We start from the raw sequence: 20,793 nt of genomic DNA, 5'->3' as shown, positions 1-20,793 counted from the left end.
CTGGCTTTGAACACTGGGAAATGAGGCAGCCACAACTTCTCTGCACACCTTTCTATGCTGCACTTCAACCAGTGAGCTGGTTAGCTGGTATCCTGGCCCAGCCATCTATGTCAGATTTAAGTGCTAAAGACCCTTAAGATCCTGGTCCGTCCATCAGCTGGTAACAAGGACAAGCAATTCTGTGGAGCCCATAAGCTGTATGTTTCCCACATGCCACAGTCAGGCATCATGATATCCCCAACCTGCTCCCTCATCAGCAAGTCATGACAGATTTGCTTTGCTGCCTGAATTCTTCCCTGTAAATAATTCTGCTATGGTAATTCTGTATTACAGATTTTTCAAGCTAGGTAAGAGAGGAAGAATAAACTATGGCATCTTTTACCTGAAGATGATGTGCTTCCAATATGGCTGACAATGCTGATGAGACGATAGGAGTGAGGAAGCTCTCCTGTCTGGGAAAAAAAAAAAAAAAAAAAAAGTACAGTTAAAGCTTTCAGACATTCTTTTTTCCCCTCACATAGCTTATGGACAAAATTAATTATACCTCAGATAACAACTTCGGCTACTGCATTCAAACCTGCAACCCAGTGAAGGACTACAGAAACAGACACCTTGGTTCACACCAAACAAGGAGTCCTTCCAGAAGTGGGAAATGTGTACCTAATCTATCAGCAAGCAAATGAACATGCAAAGGAGCCGCTCTGACCTCAGAACAGATGCTGACATGAGCTCTACACTGCAAAGTTTTCTAAACAACCATTTCCTGAGCAACTTCCAGTGATGTCAGAATTAATCCAGCAAATAAACAGAAAAGCCAAAAGGGAACACTATGCTTACTTCTGAAATATCAAAGACATACCATTGATAATGGTACACAGATTCAACAGCTAATACCGGATATGTAGCCCAAATTCTCTTGTCCTGCACCTGTAATGTCAGTGGACAACCAGCTTCTTTACATACAGCAAACATGCAGTTTCTATCAATAGCTTTTGACAATTTGTTTTTTAATACTCTCTTGACCAGAAAATGTTACTTACAGAATTCCCTGACAATACTAAAGAGAGAGTTAAAGAGAGTTTCTTAAGAGAAACTCAGAAGGTCTCTGAAGCTGATTGCTGATTTTTTTTTTTTGTAATTAAGATAACACAGTAAGATCTGTGAATAGAAATTTTCTGTTTTTACTTTAGAATATAAAAGACCTTTCTAGCCTCTACACCTGCTCTGTAAACTACCTTCAATACTATAAAGAATAGATATGTTTCTCATAGATCATCATGATCATGCATCACACCTCAGCATTTCTTTTCAGCTCTTCTGCTTCAGCTTCTGAATACTCCATGTCCAGAACATCCTCATTTCCAGAGTCTTCATCAGAGCCAATGCTGTCCAGGAGAGAGCTGTTAAACTCTAGATAGCAAGGAAACAATGACAACTGTGTGAAAAGCTGTGGACCACACAGGAATTCACAACAGGTTGAGGTATATCTACCCACATAAACAGGTGCAATAAAATTTCAAAATACATTTTCAAGGAAAACAGGGGATACTGGAATTTCCAAATAAAAGCTCTCTCACTTTTCCAACTTGTCAGAGCAACAGTTAAATATCTTGAAATAAACTTTAGCACTATCTCCCTCATACTTTTCCAGAAGGGCCCTATGGCAATGACAGCTGGGTGATAAAAGAGCAGTTAACACCCAATTGTCTCTGGAGCACCAGTGGGCTGCAGACAGGACAAACAGCAAAAGGACAGCCAGTCTGGTCACTGGACTGTGAGTTCCTTCAATGAGAAGCTATGAATTACAGTTTTAACTATAAGTTGCATTAACAAAGTGCATTTTTGAATTAAAACTGGCATCAAAATGCTACTGCTGGCAGCAGGCATCTTTTCATTGTTTTCAATGGTAAGAAGGCTGCTCACCACAGGAACTTCCAGTTTGCTTGGCTGAGCAAAATGCACGCAGCTTTCTGTAAAGAGCCGGAAGGCACCACTGCTCCCTGTACATGCTGTTCCAAACTTCCCGGGGTTCTGCAGCTACCCAACTAATTTAAGATTTTGTACAGTTCTCATTAGGAGAAGTAGCTATGCTTTCACCAGTTAAATTAAAGCTATGGAGTCCCGGGTGGATGAGAAGTTGAGATTAACAGGACACTGCTCAGGAATTTTTTCTCTGTTTTCAAGAGACTATCATGCCAGCTGTGATGGAGTTGTTTTGCCAAAGAGATTCTCACACTGTTTGTCCTGTTAAATCATCAGTCACTGGATTAGTATAATCTTCTTGGGAAGTTTATAGATGACTCTCTTACTTAACTGGGAATTCTTTGCTGCTGCTTTCCACACTTCTTTGGGCTGTAGGGTAGACTACAGCCTAGAAACACAGTCACTTTGGCACTTTGGTAGGTCAGGTCTGTGCATGAAGCATCTTCCACAGGAATTGCTGAAGGCCACTTCCCTAACAGTGCCAGGATGACTACTGGTTCTTTGCTTATGGCATCACTGAGATCCCTCATAAGACAAATGTGGCCAGCTCTGCATTGAAGATTATATTCAACTCCTTGAACAACTGCTTCTTCATGCCTTACACACAAGACAGTAGCAAGGAAATGCTCGTGTTTAAGCCAAGCAACTGCAAATCAAGGGATGAAAGATCTCTAGCCTTGAATTCTTCTTGGATATGAATCAAGGAAAACCTGAAAAGGACTGGTCACTTAGTCTGCCAGAGCTCAGGGTGAGGGATGCCTAAGCAACATTCAGCTTCTCTTCAGGAGCTGACACAGGTTCATCCAGTAACAACTGAGGGCCTTCAAAAGGCCCTGAGCAACTACAAGTATCTTAACACAATACTTTATTATCCCTCCCTCTCCCTCTTGGAGCAGGAATTTTCTCTCAGTTATGCTTTACTCTGCCAGATTGTATGAAATCACTTGCATGCCAGCCTCGCACAAATGTTAAACAGTGCCTGAGGAGGCCTACAGCACTGTCTGGATTTGGAGGAGACAGTACGTTTTGGGTGTCTTTCTTCACCCCAACAGCTACATCTTGCAGTGAGATCTGTCACCCTCCTATCTCGTATCTGATAGAAACACCTCTAATTCATTTTTCCAGGGAAGGCTAGGGCATTCATTAATCAGCCCTAAAATACCAATGGAAATAACAAATAATCTTTATGTTCTGACTAGGGCCATTAGTATGCTGGCTTTGCTGGGAATGCAAAGTTCCAAGATCCATTGTGCTTTCTCTAAATTAATATTATCCATTAATGTATATTATGTGTGTTGATTATAATATATTATACATATCTCTCTATATATCTCTATATATCTCTATATATCTCTATATCCAACTAAAAACTCAAGAGACTCAACTAAGTAGTTTTTCAGCTTGAGCTTTTCCTGGCATTTGCTTTCACAACCAAGAATAAGAAAAACTGACCTTGAGTGCCAAATACAACAAAGCACACACCAAAAGAACATGAATCCCAGCTGTCGTACTGACAAGTCAGGAGCTGCACTCATGCACACATCAATTTTCTCTCAAAAGCAACATACTGGAAGAACTTAAATAAGTTTCACCTTGTAGACTTAATTCCGTGGCTCGTTTGAGGTCATCATCCTCTTTCTGTTCTCGTGCCTCCTAATGGGGAGAGAACAGAACTTAGCTCATTGAGACATTTCACTGTTTAAAATTCTTGTGGTGCTCTTTTTCCATTGAAACTGTGCTGCTCTGGTTTCTACAACAAACTTGACATTGTAAATTAAAGGTTCTGTGTGAAGGAATGTTTGCAGCCACCGAGAGTCCAATGTTCCCGTGCAACAGAACCTGGGACAAACCTTCATTAAGGCTTGTCAAAGCTCCTGAAGTTTGGTATGCAGCAGAGCAAGTCTCCAGTAACACCGAATGCTTTCCCTGGATCATTCATTTGAAAGGCATCTGAATGAATTTGCAACCCTGTGCTCAGGAGAGCTGTCACTTACACACAAAGCCCCTCACACTTCGGCAAAATTTAGTCTACTTCTGACCAAAGCCAGCTGAGGGCACGGTCATTAAATCCTGACAGGTTTTGTTATTTTTAAGCCATTTGAAAGTGGAGCCAGTGCTTCTATGTAACAGGTGTAATCCACAAAGGCAGGATGCAAAAAGACACCGCTAAACAACCGGGTATTAAAAATATTACCATGACCAAGTAGCAAAGAAACCTCAAGTCAACAAACACTTCTAATGTTTGGATAATATCCTGCCCCCAATTCCTCCCACTATTCCTGAAAGCCCAGAGCTACAGCAAGCCAGTCAATAATATTTAATGAGCTGGCTTCTTAATTTAGAGTCTGGGTGCTTTCAGCACACCTGAATGCAGCACCCCAACTATGTATTTCAAATCAAGATAACCACAGCTACCACATTTCCATGCCCAAATCATTAGAATAGCAGATTTTTGCTTCAGAACTGTAGCAGAAACACACTCAAAGGGCAGTTTTACATTATTAGCATGAGGCCTTTTATCTCACTATTTCCAAAAGATTTGGGAATCTTTGTTAAACTACTCAGCACTGTTGAATCAAAGCTACATCTGGCATGGAACATACCAACCAGCACCTCATAATGAGTAATGGGAAAGAAAAAAAACCCCAAGAGCCATGGAAACATCAGATCTCATAAGGAAAACCATGACAGCTTTGGTATTAATAGAGAGCAGACAAGGGCACCTATTTAAAGGAAGACCTGGCTAAGTGCTTGCTTTACTCTCTGCTGTTTGGTTAAACTTGTAGAAATTGGTTACAGGTCTTGCAATTCAAGTGGAATACAGATAGTTAGCACACAACATAAGATCCTCATTCTTTCCAAGCCTAAGTTAAAGGACTTGCTTTCAACTAAATTATTTGTGATCCTTTTTCTACTTTACTAACGGGGAAGGATCACATAAATGCTGTGTTCCTATATTCTTCATTAAGCATCCCCTACTCACTAGCACCAGAAACATACCTAGGATAGACACATCTTTAGCCTGACCTGACATGGCCATTCTTAGCCTTGGCTTTGAAACTTGCCTCTTTCATTGAGTCTTGACAGGACACACTGCAGAAACAACTGCCAGAGAAGCTAAAGGTGGGCTGGGATCTTGATGTCAGAGAGGAAGAGTTTAGCTGAGGTTATCATAGTTTTTAATATAATGTGACACACCAGTGCATAAAAGTGCATGGGGAGCTCTGAGAAATCTGTGGGTCTGTGATGTGATGCACAGCTTTCAAAGCACATACAAAATATGCCCAGATGTGTCCAGTGTCATCACAGTACTGACAATGGAGCTAGAAGAAACTCAAACCTTTTTCCATCTACTTATCTCAAAAAAAGCAAAATAATTCCTTTATGGTTACTGCCTGAATGCAAGTTTTTCCTTTAGCTTTCAGGTTTCCAGTGTTGGGGAAGACAACTTAAGGAAGCAAATGATTTCTTACTTGCTCTTGAAGGCTTTGAGCCAGTGCCTGCTGAAGTTCTTGTTCTTCCCTCTCTCTCTCCATATCATACTGCTGCAGCCAGTCAACCTCCCCTTGGGAGCCTTCTGGAGTTTTGTTTTCCTTATTCTCATCAAAATCCTTAGTTATCTCAGTGAAACTGGCAGGACCTAAGGAATCACAAAGTACAGTTTATACTTTGCTGGGTCTTCTGTTTGTTACCAGCTAAGCCCTCTTTAAATCACCACAATCCTTGCAGCATAGTGACATCTATTGACAAGGAGCTCACCCGCCATAAAACACCCACACAAGTCAAATGCAAAAAGCTCCAAAGCGCAGTCTTGTACTTATTTTAACTGGTGCACAGTGAACCATTTGATTAACCCCTGAACCTGTTCTCTTCTTAGCCTTTTATGTTCACTCAGAAACAGCAAGTTCAACTACAGAAGCCACACACCAAGTTTCTGCAGCCATGAAGCTGAGACCTGAATTTCTCTGTAAGAAACCATGGATTACAAAAATTTGCACTGCACATTATACCTCAGAGTACAAGAGAGGAAGCTACAATAAAAGCCAAATCAAATGCAAGATGAAAAAAAGCACAAATCTCAAGCACTGTTAAAATGTGTTACCTTTTGCTTCAGCTAAGAGCCTCAATCTTGTGAACACTGTACAGCTTTAAAAGTGCATTAAGATTATGACTTTTTAGTTCACCTTTCAAGTAAACACTATGGCAGAAGTGCTTTATGAAACATCTGAAATGAACATTCATTCAGCTGCTGCAAATACTCCTGCAGTTGCAGGATACTTAGATTGCTGCTTGCAACTAAGAAAGTGTCAGGACCTGCTCCAACAGCTATGAGGCAGCACCATGTGAAAATTCATGGTTTTGTCCTGAACAGACTTCAATTTCTGCTGATTAGTTATTAACAAGGATAATACAAGGGTATGTGTTAACCCTTAAACACAAGACCAACAGCACCAGAACCATGATCTATCAATCTAATCCTTTTACGATGAAAAAAACCCCAGAATTTATTACATGACCTTTGAAAACTTCCAATATAAGAAGAAATACAGAACTTATATTAAACACATACTTTTTGCTTAAGAGTTACAAAAGTGCCTTCAAAAAATTACATTGTACTTTCCAAAGAAAACCTGGACAGAAATACATTTATGTGGCCACATTCTATCGCAAGTCTCTTTCACAACACCATAAGCAACAGTACTGTATAAAAAGGAGGGCACAAAGCAGGCTGATCACATACCAGTATTATTCTTATACAGTGCCTTCCACCATCAAGGCTGTCAAGAGCTGCCCATTGACACAAGTGTCATTTTTGGTACCACTGGGGTATTCTGTTGTTAATTAACCTCCTGGCTCTTAGAGGACATGAGCATACTGTTGGTCTCGTTTTCCAGCCTAGTGCAGTTACAAACCTGACTGCAAACATGTAGCACACGATAAATGATAAACCACTTATATTTCCTTCAGCTGGCTAAAGGAAGACTCAGCTTCCCCACACTGAGATCACACAGGCTCCTCCTTGTACTTAACCATGTCTCTCTGTCAGAAGCCATAATAATTCACATGAGTCTCTTAAGCTTACAAGCCTACTCTCACATAAAAAGCTTTAGCAAAAAAAAATAGATATAGTTTAATTCATTAGTAACTATTGACAAAATAGCTGCATTTATGAAAGCATTCTAGCTTTATGCCATGTGAACACTGCTACCGTGCTGCTCAGGCTACAACAGCTACAGAAATGAAAATATCTTCTGTTTATGGAAGAGTCAGTTCTAGACGTGGCCAAATATTAGGAAATTGAATTGTCTGGCACAGGAACCTTGGGAGCACGTGTTAATCAAGAGAGGAAAAAAATGGAAATTAACTTTGAATCATGGAGGTGACAGACTTACAAGAAAATACATTTTCACAGTTTGAGGAATTAAATGCTTTTATACACTGGGAAATGATAAAGTTTAAGTTCCTAAAACTCTGAGCAAGTCAGGCAGTTTAAGCAGTGCACTTGCATCCAGTTCTGATGTTATCAGTAACCTGCTTTAGCCCACTAGAGTCTGGCAAAATGGTTACTTTGCCTTACCTGAGTCTAATACTGTTTTGGGTTTCTCCATCTCCATAGATTCCAGGTTGTCTGGCAATTCCTGAATTTCATCATCTCCAAAACCCGTGTCTGGGCTGCTTGTGGGCTTATCTTCATCATGGCTCAGAGACAGAGAAGCTTCCCTTTTGCTAATCTCTAAGACAGCAGCTAGGAGCTCATCTTCACTCATCCCATCAAAACCAGCATTACCCAGCTCGGGTTTATCACCCTCCATTTTACTTCTTTTTGAACCCTAGAGATGAATGGAGTTATGATTAGGTGTTCAAATAAACAGGTATATAACATCAGTTTTACATTTCCACAGAGTTTATTTATACACTACAACCAGTTTTTACAGGCCTTGTGGATTAACATACACAAGATAACTCTTCCCTTCTCCTTCCTTTCCTTCAAAATGTTTCCCTTTTAGGTTCTGATGAATTCTCAAGCCTCTGCCAATTCAATGCTGGGATACAAACAGGGAAATATCAAGTTTATTAACAAAAGATGAAGCAGCAACATGAGAGTAACTGAACTCAAATACAGGAATGGTAGAATAAAAACTGAAATGGAGCTAGTATGAAGAGCAATTAAAATTAGCTTTTGTGCTGCAGATTTGCCATATGAAATCTTGATGTGAGTAGAGGGAGGAGGGCAGGACTTGCAAATAAGAAAACAGTTAAACAGGGAAAGGGGGAATTATTCTTTCCCAAGGAAAACAGAATGATTTTCAATTGGAAGAAATAAAAAACACCTTAGTCTTAATCTCAATTCTTCTTTTTATAGTTCATTTTCCTAAAGCTGATGCTCATCAACTCCTACACAACTGTGATTTGCAAATAATATAGTAATTTCAATCGTTTTGATATTAACTGTTATCAGCAGGTTAATCTCCATGTACACATGTTTACACAATTACACTATTTACCATATGCTTAGAATTTCTTTTCCTATATTACCTTAAAAATGGGGTAAGATAGCTTCTATTAAAATGTACTTATCCAGGTCTTATTCCAAACTGCATTAGGATGGATCCCAGGACTTTGTTAAAATGAACAAAATTACAGTTTTACTGTGCTTTTTACTCAAATACTGCAAGCATTTTGTATTAAAACTGCCTTATCAAAAAAGATTAGCAAATGAATTAGCCAACTAAACTGCTTGTTCTAGACATGTTGCCCTCCAAGAATTAAAAGTGACAAATTTAAACCTCTCTGCTCACAGCTATTTATGCACTGAATAAGTAAAGCAAAGTACCTGTTTTTTAAGCTTTCTGATTTCTCTCTCTGCACCTGTAGGCAACCAACATCAAAACTGGTTTAGCTCTTCAGCAAACCCTAGTTCCAGGCTCTCTGCCAACAACTACCACTAATTCAGTGGCTGGACTTCAAAGACTTGGCATCATCTGTGCATTATTTGAATACAACTTTTCTACTAGACATTATTTGCATAGATTTTAAATAGCTTAGGCTCTAAGACAGGCTGCTTTAAGTAAGCATTTTTAAGAAGTCTTTCAAATACTACTTCATCTGCAGAAGCAGAGATCACAGGAATTGCAGTTCTGCTCTGTTTAGCTGCTCTATTTGCCCCAACCACTCAGTGCCATATACAGATGCTATTCCAGCCGTTCTCCCACATGGCAGGGGCATTTTGCAAGGAGTGACTGGCAAGGGATGTACTGGCCAGACAAATTGATCACCAAGCCCTCAATGAAACCCCATCCACAGCTGTTTTGAGAATCATACCAAGAGAAATGGTGCAGCAACAGTACTGCCCCTTCCAAAAACCAGGACCAGGTCTCCCAAGACAACACTGAGAAGGTCAGAGAACCTGGTTAATGGTAACAGATGGTTGGTCAGGCCTGTGGTTGAGAAGTGGCCAATATGCACAGCCACAGAATAAAATAATTTATGTGGAATCATCACCACCAATGTCTCTTTCCCACATCAGGCTGTAAAGCCTGTAATTAATTTGTTATTCAAATTAGTATGCTTTATTCCCACAAATTCTGCACTTACAGGGCTTGTGCAGTAGAAACTACCTACTCTTCCTCACAAACAAAACTCCAGGAAGAATTAGTTAAGACAGTTTGAAATACCTTTTCTGTACATAAGAGGGACTTCAAAGACAAGCTTGTTTCCTTCCCCTAGCTGCAGCCAGGCACAGATGTGCCATATGCAGGGCATCTTCTCAAGACCTTCAGTAAAAAGTTTTCTGTGTTTTCCCACAGTAATTCATTCCATCCCTACATATCCTGACCATCAGGAAGTGTTCCCTAATATTTAATCTAAATATTACTGTCTGCAATTCAGTCTATTACTTTTTGTTCTATCCACCACAGGCACAGAAAACAGCTCAAGTGTTTCTATTAAAATCTTCCCCTTCCTTGAAGACACAAGTCTTGCTTATGTTTTTCTTTAAACTAAAGACCAAACTGAAGACCACTTGCCTGCTCTTTCTCTCAAAATCTTCCTTTCTAGACCTCTGACCATTCATGTTCCTCTCCTCTGGCCCCTCTCCAGTTAATCTATAACTTTTCAGTCCAAAGCCCAAAGATGGATACAGAACTCCAGCTAAAGCTCAATTCTGAGGAAAAAAGGAGGGTTACTTCACACAATGTGTATGTATGTAGGCTATGGTTCTGTCTAGATACTTCTAATTTCAACGTGCCTGACCTTGTGATTGACTGTCACCTTTCATGCCCTTTCTGAAGGCCCACTGCTTTCCCAGCTGCTCCCATCTCACATATATAGTCGATTAATCCTGATAAGATTAGCACCTTGAGCCTGTTCCCACTGAACAACCTCTCCTGTTTTTATCCAGTTTCTCAGATTTGTCAAGATCATTTTTATCTGTAGTTCTGAGCTTCATCAAACTGGCAGATCTTCCCAGCTCTGGATCTCCTAAAAATTTATTACTCAGTATCTGTCATTTATTAAATAGTGGGTCAGGATCCTCCCTTGGTTTGATTTTCCCATCAGATCAGAAACTGTAGATATCTGCCTCTTCTTACCAACTATTTATCCAGATTCACACTGGTGCCTTAATACCATAATCAAGGCCACAAGTCTCTGCTTGATTAAAATAACCCTACAAGCATTGTAAAAACTTTAGTGAAGCAAAAGCTCTATAGAAGCAGAGATCTGGAAACTTGGCCTAAGCACTAGGCCTGCAGCACTCTTAACAGAAGAAAGTGGTACTGCAAGATAATCCATTAAGCTGCTTCTATTCCCTTCTGGGTCATCACTTCTTCCCACACAACTCATCTACCTGCTAATACATGGCCCTGATAGAGGCAAAAAAAGGTGTCTTGGCAGCATTACCACTAGTCACAAGGAAGAGCTCAAAGGCAATTTGAAATTAACTGTGCCATTACGCCAATGAACTTGGTCTCTTCACACTTCCATGTGTCCGCCTCCAAAGACTGTTAGCTTCAGATTCTTAAAGTATTTTAAGTCACACTTGAAAGAGAACACAGATTGGATATGCATAAAATTCTCTCAACTGAATATTTTGCTTAGCCCAAGTTGTACGGGATCTAATTTAATCAAGGGCTTTACTGCATACTTTTATTATTGACAGCACATTATACTTCAGCCTGGGAACATTATTAGTGGAAGTTACCCAAAGGACTGACCAAACTGCTAAGCAGCTGGTATACATAACCTGAAAACTCAAGTTCAATTGCAATGCAATTACTTCTGTTCCCAGTGGGAACTCCAGACAACTGTAGAGAGGGGTCAATTAGCAAAGCACTCCCTTCCGGCATTGCAGTGCTAATTAGGAGGACAAAAACCTCATCTGACATAAATTTCACTCAGTTTATGCTAAAAAAAGGACACAGCAGACATGAGCACATACAGGACCTAGTACATGAAAGCTTGTGGATTTTTCCCTTACCTTTTCTGGCTCTTCTTGCAGTTGTTGCTGTTCTCTACTCTGTATGTTACACAACCTTTGGCTGTGGGCAACAGACCGTTTCAATGGCTCATCATCGCTGTCAGAATCAACATACAGTGCTGCAGAGCTCTTTGACTTGAAAGTGTATTTTCTGTAAATAAAAAACATGGCTATAAAATTTCACAGCATTGCAGATTGTACAAACACATCTCAAAGTAACTGCTGAAGCAGTGCTTTCACACTGTTCAACTGGGGAACAATCTGCTACAACTGACAATGATAATTTATTAATATGGCAGTCAAGGTTTTCAGAAAAGCTGTATTTTATTGGGTTAACTGACATACTGACTTGAAGCCTGCAACAATACCATACAACATTAAAAGTAACTAAGTGTGTGGCTCTTGCTTTTGAGGCCAAGGATTCTGCACTTTATTACCTTGCAATCTCAAACAACTCATTTGAGACAAGGCCACACTAACGCATAGGATTTGGCATAAATCAATTGACTTGAGTTTTTTAATTTGGACATAGGACTTCTCACAACGTTAACCAGATATAAAAAGTACAAAAATGCACTAATTTTTCATTTTTCCCGTTTGCTCTTCCATTAAGATGAATTCTTGATTCTTTAGAACAGAAGACAAAGGAGTCTGGGGAAGTCACCATTTCTGTTTTATTAGTAAATCTGGTCTTTAAGCATTCCTCAGTGCACAACCATCCACTGTGATATCACATTTTTCACAGTATTAAAAATCGGCTGTCTCATATTTGCAAATAAACTTAAGGAATCAACCACCTGTTCCCAAAACACCCATTTTGGCTCCACAGAGTTAGAACAAAGAGCTAGATTGCAGAAGTAGAAATCACTTTGCTTCTTAAACTAGGGAAATTGCACCACTGATGTTAATTTCAGCTATCACGTAACACCAATAAAACTCAGATATGAAAAAAGACAGTAGCTGAAATAATTTACAGCATAATACCCAGAAAATAACGAGAAAATCTAAAAATGCCTTAGAAACTATGCCACAAAACCCCAGGCCATTGGACATGGACATTTGAGAGCTATAACTCACCTACAAGGTGTGGAAGTGCTTACAGTACAGGAATTCACCATTTGGGAGGCTTTCAATGGACGGGAACTATTAAAAGACCAAAATATTTACCACAGTAGTTACAGTCTTTGAAAAATACATGTTTACTTGTCTGCTATGCATGCAAATCCATGACCAAAAGAACAAGCAGAATACCATTATGTACTTGCTAATTGCTTAGATTTATAGTAATAACTTCATCACACTATAAATAAACAACAGTTGTTCAAAACCATGTATAATCTTTTAAACTTGATTCACTTCTTGGCGATGCACCCTTAGGGACCAGCTCATAAATTGTAGGCTCTCAGCTCCCATGTCAAGACATCTCATTCCTTTATATTTTATTCCCACCAACACTTGAGTTCCTGCTCCCAAACCACAGTCTCCTCTTGTTGTCTGGATCAGCCGGTTTTCTGGCATATCCACCATCTTAATTTCTCCTGCCTTACCTAGATTCCTCTGAACCAATTTCCTGCTCCATTAAATCCTTTCATGGACTCCTCAGAGTCCACCATTATCACTAAACATCTATCAAAGAGATGGTAGCCACTGCAGAAATCATTTCTAATCTTCTCCCTAAACTAGGGCTGCTTCTCTCCAACCCAGTTGCCCTTCCACTCCCTGGTCAATCACAATGGTTTCCATGACTGAAAAAAACTCCAAACATCAGAAAGCTATTTCCAACCTGTTTTCAAGTATTGCTGCTCTGGTTAGCATAAACTGTTTGTGTTTGAGATTTCTACTGTTAAAACAAATTCATGGGAAGCATTCACTTACATCTAAAACACCACTAATTTGGCACTACCCCTGCCACACTGCGGAACATATGCACCAGATGTGTCCTCGCTCACAATGGATACCCTGGCAATGTCACTCAGCAGGGGCTATAAGGGACCTAAGGGTTTCTTGTCCCTTATCCTGCCACACGCTTCCTGTGACAACTGGCACATTTATGACGCAGGTCAGGCAGCTGTACAGAAATAACACTCACAGGGAAAAGGAGAGAGTATTTTCAACATGCAAAGTGCTCAGACACTACAGTTGCCCAGGAAAGACAATGAAAAATGAATGACAGCGCAGGAGATGCAAGTGGAAATTGGCAGAAAATGGTAGGATGTTTTGTCTTCTAAGCAGAGTTAAGAGTGCTCTGAAGGGGAATGTAATCTAGATTACTTTGGATGTAGAGGCTGACATTTTAAAAATTACTAACAGAAGTGTTCTTAAACAGAATATAAAGCTATTTTCAACTACAGTGAAGATTATTTTTCCAAATATTCCCTAGATAATGCCCAACCATCTCTTCCTACTGCTTCTATCATGCTTCCTTTCCAAACATGTTCTTATGACAGCAGCATTACAAACCAGCAGCACACATCTGAAGCTGCATAACTGTAATGTTTCCTTGCCCAGACATCCTCTGGAGGATGTCTGACATGTGCCTACCTTGTGGCATACATGATTAACATGGCAGGGACTAAAGCTGCAGACTTACATGGCAGAATGAACACTCCATCCCAGTGTCAGTGGCAGCCTGGTGCTTTCCGTACAGTGGGAAAGCAGGGTTAAGTATCTTGGAATAACCACCTGCTGCCCGACTTTATGATTGAGAGACAATGCTACATTGAAACTGTATCGTTTCAGATGAAGAATCAGGACCCTGAGAGAGATGAGAGAAGGACAAATGTTAATCTCAAGACAGAAGTCAGAGAGAACCTATTCAAAATCCAAGCAAGCCTTTTTTCTAAAGGAATTCACCTGACCAAACCAGATTATTACTTTGGAACGTTAGGCAAATGCTGATCATCTCTTATCTGCATGACACAGGTAATTATGCCTCTGTTCTTCACTCAATTTGTGCAATATTAAAATTTGAGAATATATTTACTGTATCTGCTTCATTCACATCCCAGAAACCCAAAGAAAATGGGAAGGGGAAAACTCAGTCCTCCTTGTGTAGCAACAGGAAGAAACAAGTACTGCTGAGGGTTTCCAAGGGCTTCTTTAGAGTGAAACTGAAGAACAGCATGAAGGCTGACTGCAGGTGCACCTCTCTCACACACTGACCACTGTAAACACTGTCCTGCTCATTTTTCCAGCTTTACTCTTCAAGAGATTTTTGCTTGCACTTTTGTAACATATGCTTCCAGGAAGAAGAGGAACAGGTGTCAACATTTACCTGGGAAGTCTGTTGAACTTGTGTGTGACAACAGCAGACTTTCCATTGCACTTCTCACAGGAATACTCAATCTCTTCTGCCTGTTTAAGGGAGCAGAGAAAGGACTTGTAGAACAAAAGAGAAATCAAACAGATCTCAACCAAAAATACATCACATTGGTCACACAAACTATTCAAAATGCAGTAGCCACTTAAAATTATAATCACCTTCAACTTGACCTAGTAAGAGGGCATGTAGTAACAGGACAGGCAGCAGACCTTAAAATTTGATATCATATCCACTAATACAGGTGGAATTCTCCTTGCAAGTCTACTTGCATGAAGACCAGTGAATGACCCACCACAATGACACGAATTAGCTTCCAAAGGGAAAGGACAATCTTAACAGGTTAACGGTTTTCCCTCCCATACACAGGATTTGGTTTTGGGTTTTTTTCCCTAATAAGCTATAATAACTATTCTCTCTGTTGAAAGTACTATCTATACAGAGAGGAAAAAAAAAAGTTTGTCTTAAGATATGACAAAATACAACACCAATTCACAGATGCACGGGTCATTTTTAGGTTTCAGAAGCTTCACCTTGAAGCTCTACTTACAAAGTAAGCATCCACACATTACAGCAATTTATTTTTTTAAATTATTGTACCTGCATGAACTTTTTCCTCCATGCCAGTTAAGGCTTGTACATAAGCTGTTGAAGCATTCTAGCCCAGGAGAGGCAGGAATTCCTGAGTGATTACCCCAGTCTGACAGCCTCCCTTCTCTCCTCTGTATTTGTTCACACCTCAACTCTTTCAGCACAAAATTGGGAAGTTTACCTATTTTACATCATCTAATTTCTGCGCAGCATTTTGAAATAAAAACTTACACGTGCTGTTAATGGACAAACTTCAAAAAAGTGCACTGTTATCTCACATGCCTGCAAACCACTGGCATAGAAACCAATAATCAGCTGTACAATCAGAATTTCCATGTGGTATATAATCTACACACACTCCACAATGCATAAAACCCCCCCTGAAAGTACATACCCGAAAAAAGAGGTCAAGAGAATCCTGGATTGATCGGGAAGGAAGGAACTTCTTCCTTCGAGGAAGGTCAATGGAGAGGTCATTAAACTGCTCTCGTTTAGTCACTGTTTCACCGCACCTAAAAAAGAAACGTGCCACTGCAAGTCTGATGGCAAATAAACTTAATGAACACTTGCATGTTTTAGGGTAAAGTCACTTCCCAGTAAACACACACTTCTTGATCATCCTATTTTTACTCATCAAAATGGAAATGTTTGATGCTCAGGACGAAGTTGGATCTTGCAATTTCTTTTTGATGCTTTGTAAGTTGAAGCATTTGTGCAAGGGTAAGAATGAAATGCGCAGATTGCTTTGGAGAAGCAAATGATCAGGTACACAGGAAATCAAAGTTGACTGCTATAGCAGAACACATCTTCATTCAGTATTCTTAGGAGAAAAAAAGTAAGCCCAACCCAGTCTAGCAGAAGGAAGTGCTAGAAATACTTTTAAACTGTTCTTATAAACAAAAGAGTAGAGTCCATCTAAAAAAACAAACCCCCTTAATTTTTCTTACATTTCATTTTTCTTAGAAAACCAAAACAAAACCCTACTAGAAGTAATTTTTCTTCCATAATTGCTACCTGGATGCACTTTACTTTCAATTGTTCTGTGGAACTAATTAAATATACACAAACTATTATTCCCAAATATCTGTGTTCATGGAAACTCTGTGGAATGAAACATTCCCACATGGAAATCTGTGGTGCATGTCATAGACAATGAATAACCAGACCTACTGGTTTACATCTTTTTCTGCAAGAACTTAGAGAAACAGAAGAAAATGCCATTCCCTGGAAGCCCTTAAAAAGATCAAAACACAGTCTCCTCTTTTTTCTTTCTTTTTTTTAAGAGGAAACATTACTTGGCGGAAACCCCTTTTTCTCTCTATTCCCATGCAGCTGTGGTACAAAGGGCCAAGCACCAGGGGTTTCCATTGGAAATGCAATGATGAACTACGTGGTATGAAACTGGAACTAGGTGGTATGAAACTGTTTGAAGATGGCCTGCAGCAGCAGACAGTGTGGTGTGAGGTTTGCAGCACTTTTAGACAAATAAGTATTTTTCTAAATATCTAGCTTTGGATAAAACATAGTTCTTAATTCTGGTTACAACCTGCAGATGAAGTCACATGAGATGGGAACACTTCCTAGTCCTTTAAGATAAGTGTAAGGAAAGCTGTCAAGCCGACTTACATTTTGCAAATGATAGAATGCTGAACCTCAAACTCTAAGTTACTGATAACGGGACATGTATAAACTTTGGTGGCTGAGAGGTCATCAGAAGCACGTCCTGGTGAGTTATCTTCATTAGGGACTGGTTCACTCTTCCAAGTTTTGTTTAACTTTTCCATGTCTTCCTTCAGCTGATCCAGACACTGGCTCAAGAACTCATGTGCATCCTAGAAACAGAGTAAATGCAATGAAATGGCTTTGTATAACTTCATTGAGTATTTTTCTCAAACACAGACAAACTGGGGAAATTATGTTTCGTTCACTGCATTCAGCAATACTGAGGCAGTTGTGCTCTAACAATCACTGCCGTTCAACCAAAAGTCACTGTCAAACACAGCTGAAGCTTGACAGGTGTTCAAAGCAGTCCAAAGACTGAACAAATTGCGCATAACTGTTTCCAGACAATGATACTTACATTCTGCATGTACCCAGAAAATCTCTCTGCAGTAGCTGAAATGGCACTTTTCACCTTCTTGAGCAGCTCTTTCTTAACCTCAGGGCTGCAGACATCCTTTTTAGCAAGCAGATGGGCAAAACGTCTGCAGAAGTCAAAACAATGAAACACTGGTTGGTTTTCCAGGACTTTAGAGAAACATAATAGAACCCTGATACCTTATTTTAAGAGTTCCTAAAAGCTTCTCTTCTGTGATTAGTGGTTCGTGGGTAATGTATGAAAATATCCCACATATAATTAACCTTTTGTATTTCAAGATCTCATTTGAGGCCAAACAGCACTCAGATGAACAAAAAAACCCAATCCACAATCTTTTAAGGTAAAGAGAAAAGCTGTATAAAGCTCTAAAAACTTATTTCTGCTCTTTTACAATGAGAAAAGAAATCTCATAATGCTTTTTGAAAGCATTTGTACTGATATGAAATATGATATCACACAGTACCAAAATAAGCAACACAAAATCACTAAATTCAGCTTGAATGGTCAGAATGATTTCTACTGATGTTTTATTTTTAAACTTCCACTAATTTTCAAGCCTTACTCCTTTCAGCAGTAAAAACATTATAACAGAGAAAAAAGCTGCAGTAAAAAGAGCTATGAGGAGTTTCTTGGTTCAAGCCAGTGCTTCTGTTAGCTTTGCTTTAAAACTTTTGAAATTAACTTTACCTTTCAGCTACTGTGATTTAGTTATCATTTACAACTGCTTTACAATTTCACAGGACACGCACACCGAATACATTCCAAGCACAAGTTTCAGTCATGCTACATACATAGGAAGGTGATAGGAAGATGTCACATTCCATGACACCAAAAATCCCCAACCCAAAGACAGGGAAAACCTGTACAACCCCCTCGCATCCCAAACCAAACAATTATTACTCAGTTACCCCAAGAACCTGATCTGTTTACTGCAGCTTGACAAGTTTTTGCTACTCTGCTGAACTCCAAGAACAGCATGTGCTGTCCCAGCCCTCTCGGGTTGGAGGGCTGCTCAGTGAAGCACGTTAGGAAACCATAGCACAGTTGATAAGCAATCACTGATCAACCAGAAAAACAGTCACCAGGTTAGATGATATAGCCAAACCAAGAGAAGACAAAGTAGATGCTTTGAGTATCAACTCTGACTTGTACAGGATCACACATTGCCCATTAGGTATATGGAGCACAACCTTCAGAGGTCTTTCTACAAAAATTAGAGAAAGGACATTTCAAGAGGCACATGGAACAACCTCTGATCCCAAGTAGTGTAGAAAGAGTTCAAGATGACACACCAAAAATCGAAAAATTACCTCAAAAGATATATTAAAAAATGATTAAACAGAAACACAAATGGTTCTGATAATCCTGAATTTTATTTACTGACAGAAAAGAAATGAAGTCCCCAAATGAAAATATAATAAAAATCCCAAATGGCTGAATTTAGAGAAAGATTAAGTATGCAAAACTTGAACACTTTCCACAGCTACTAAACAAAAGGCATAAGCCCCCACATATCAGGTGAAGTCAGTGATCAGCTTAAATTCTACCTGCCAAAGTTTTTAGAAGAAATTTTACTGCATCTAACTTATTTTGTAATTTTTTACATTTTCTTCTGAAGCATTTCACTCTGCCACTAGAAATACAGTAAAAGAATGCCTGTAACTCAGTTTTAAGAGCTGATTTCCCATTTCAAAAGTAAAGCTCCAAAATATAGAGAACTCTACGGTTTCTTTTATTATCTACCAGGCAAATGACCCTCTACAAAGATGCTTCAGTATTACCAAACCAGTTTCTCAGTAATGAAGGAGAAAACAGCTTTCACAGAAAGTGAATTTTACCTGATAAGTGCATTGAGTGGAATTTTTTTCCATGGGATACCCTGTTTGAGCAAATCATTAGCAAAAGACTGAATTGAAAACAAGGACTGTAGAATGGCATTCATATAGCAAGTGTTTCCCAAGTTTGAAAACCTGAAAAAAAAATTGAATGTTTTATGTCTATAAGCACAGCACTACTAACACATAGGATATTCACCCCAGCCACTCCCCACAGAGTTTCTAACTGGAGCTGTCCCCCAATCCTTCAGTCTAAACTGAAAACTCATGGGAGGCAGCATTTATCAGGAAAGCACCCATGAGTTTCTTACCATCAAACTTTTAAAAAATGCATATATATTTTTTTATATATATATATACATATATATAAAACCATCATAAAAGGAACATGAATTACCTGAAATTATTATGTCTCTGAAACTCCCAGGATACGAATTCAAGAACACATATCCTCCAAACTTAGAAAAGTGTTCCCTGCCCCAGTGTTCATTAATTTCAGGATTTTTTTTTAAATTAAATAATTATAACAAGAACATGCATGTTCTGATGATCAAAGTATGCACGCTAGATAAAGAAAATTAAATTTACCCTTGCAACTGCTGTTGAGGATGGGTGGAAAGGGGCACTCGGGGTTTGTTCCATCCTGTGTAATCCTGATTAGATCTCATTTTTTTAACAGAAAGAGGGGCAGGCTGAGAAAGGAATCCCAGGCTTCTTTTGGCTGAAGGGGTCTGGCTGGATACACTAGACCTAGAACCATGAAAGCATAAGAAGGGTAACATTTGTAATGCTCTGCCTTAAAGAGCTATAGTCCATGACACTGGAATTGCAGCACTATGGAAGGACTGGTAAAGCCATACAAGATAATCGGAAAGTATCACAGTGAAGAAGAGGTGTGACAGAGAACACTTCTTTCCAGAAGTGTTAAATCCTTAATTTGTTTAAATTTCCTCATATTCACTGGTGTGCATGCAGTATAACCAAGTCTTTGGTCTTACAAACATTTAATAATTCTCCACATTGTATGAAGAGAGGAAGAATGATCACATAGCATAAGATCACCGCTCCCAAGATATGCTTAAAATTCACATCTAGGCCAGAGTCTTCATTTTCAGTCTCTTGTTCTTGTAACCTAATCACTATGGACCTCAATTCCTAACATTTAAACATGGACAATGCTTCTTTTCTCCCTTGATCTTGTATCTCATCTATCTAGGGCACAGACCATGAGTCTGACTGCACAGCACCCAACAAAGAAGAATCCCAAGCTCAGCAGGATTTAGTATTTGTTAAAATACTGTTACTAAAATATAGAATTGCATGCCATTTATCTACTTGGGGAAAATCAAGCAAGGGTTCAGACTTAACTTCCAGAGTTTATATAGAATTTGAATCATCTAGAGTCATTAATAACAATTATAACAGATTTGAGTGATTTTACAGTGTCTTTTCTATTGCAGTAACTAGATTTTGTACATGTAAGCAGGGC

The 20,793-nt window shown here is 39.2% G+C and overlaps 1 protein-coding gene across 1 annotated transcript in view; it reads right to left on the bottom strand.

The window, feature by feature from the left end:
* The window catches only part of USP37 (ubiquitin specific peptidase 37), a 34,593-nt gene that overhangs the window by 4,301 nt on the left and 9,499 nt on the right, over positions 1 to 20,793 (bottom strand). Inside the window, exons 9-22 of the mRNA XM_066322971.1 lie at positions 19,893 to 20,054; positions 19,308 to 19,439; positions 17,452 to 17,575; positions 16,998 to 17,203; positions 15,766 to 15,883; positions 14,736 to 14,815; positions 14,052 to 14,216; positions 12,539 to 12,604; positions 11,462 to 11,612; positions 7,562 to 7,814; positions 5,457 to 5,623; positions 3,576 to 3,636; positions 1,295 to 1,410; positions 383 to 452 (exon numbers count right to left, since the gene is read on the bottom strand). Of these exons, the coding sequence (XP_066179068.1) occupies positions 383 to 452; positions 1,295 to 1,410; positions 3,576 to 3,636; positions 5,457 to 5,623; positions 7,562 to 7,814; positions 11,462 to 11,612; positions 12,539 to 12,604; positions 14,052 to 14,216; positions 14,736 to 14,815; positions 15,766 to 15,883; positions 16,998 to 17,203; positions 17,452 to 17,575; positions 19,308 to 19,439; positions 19,893 to 20,054 (1,871 nt within the window). The remainder of the gene's footprint in view (positions 1 to 382; positions 453 to 1,294; positions 1,411 to 3,575; positions 3,637 to 5,456; positions 5,624 to 7,561; positions 7,815 to 11,461; positions 11,613 to 12,538; positions 12,605 to 14,051; positions 14,217 to 14,735; positions 14,816 to 15,765; positions 15,884 to 16,997; positions 17,204 to 17,451; positions 17,576 to 19,307; positions 19,440 to 19,892; positions 20,055 to 20,793) is intronic.

This window comes from Sylvia atricapilla, chromosome 7, assembly GCF_009819655.1.
Source record: "Sylvia atricapilla isolate bSylAtr1 chromosome 7, bSylAtr1.pri, whole genome shotgun sequence".
Taxonomy (NCBI): Eukaryota; Metazoa; Chordata; class Aves; order Passeriformes; family Sylviidae; genus Sylvia; species Sylvia atricapilla.
Note: the sequence above shows the minus strand (reverse complement) of the source record. Positions and strands in the feature narration are given on the sequence as shown.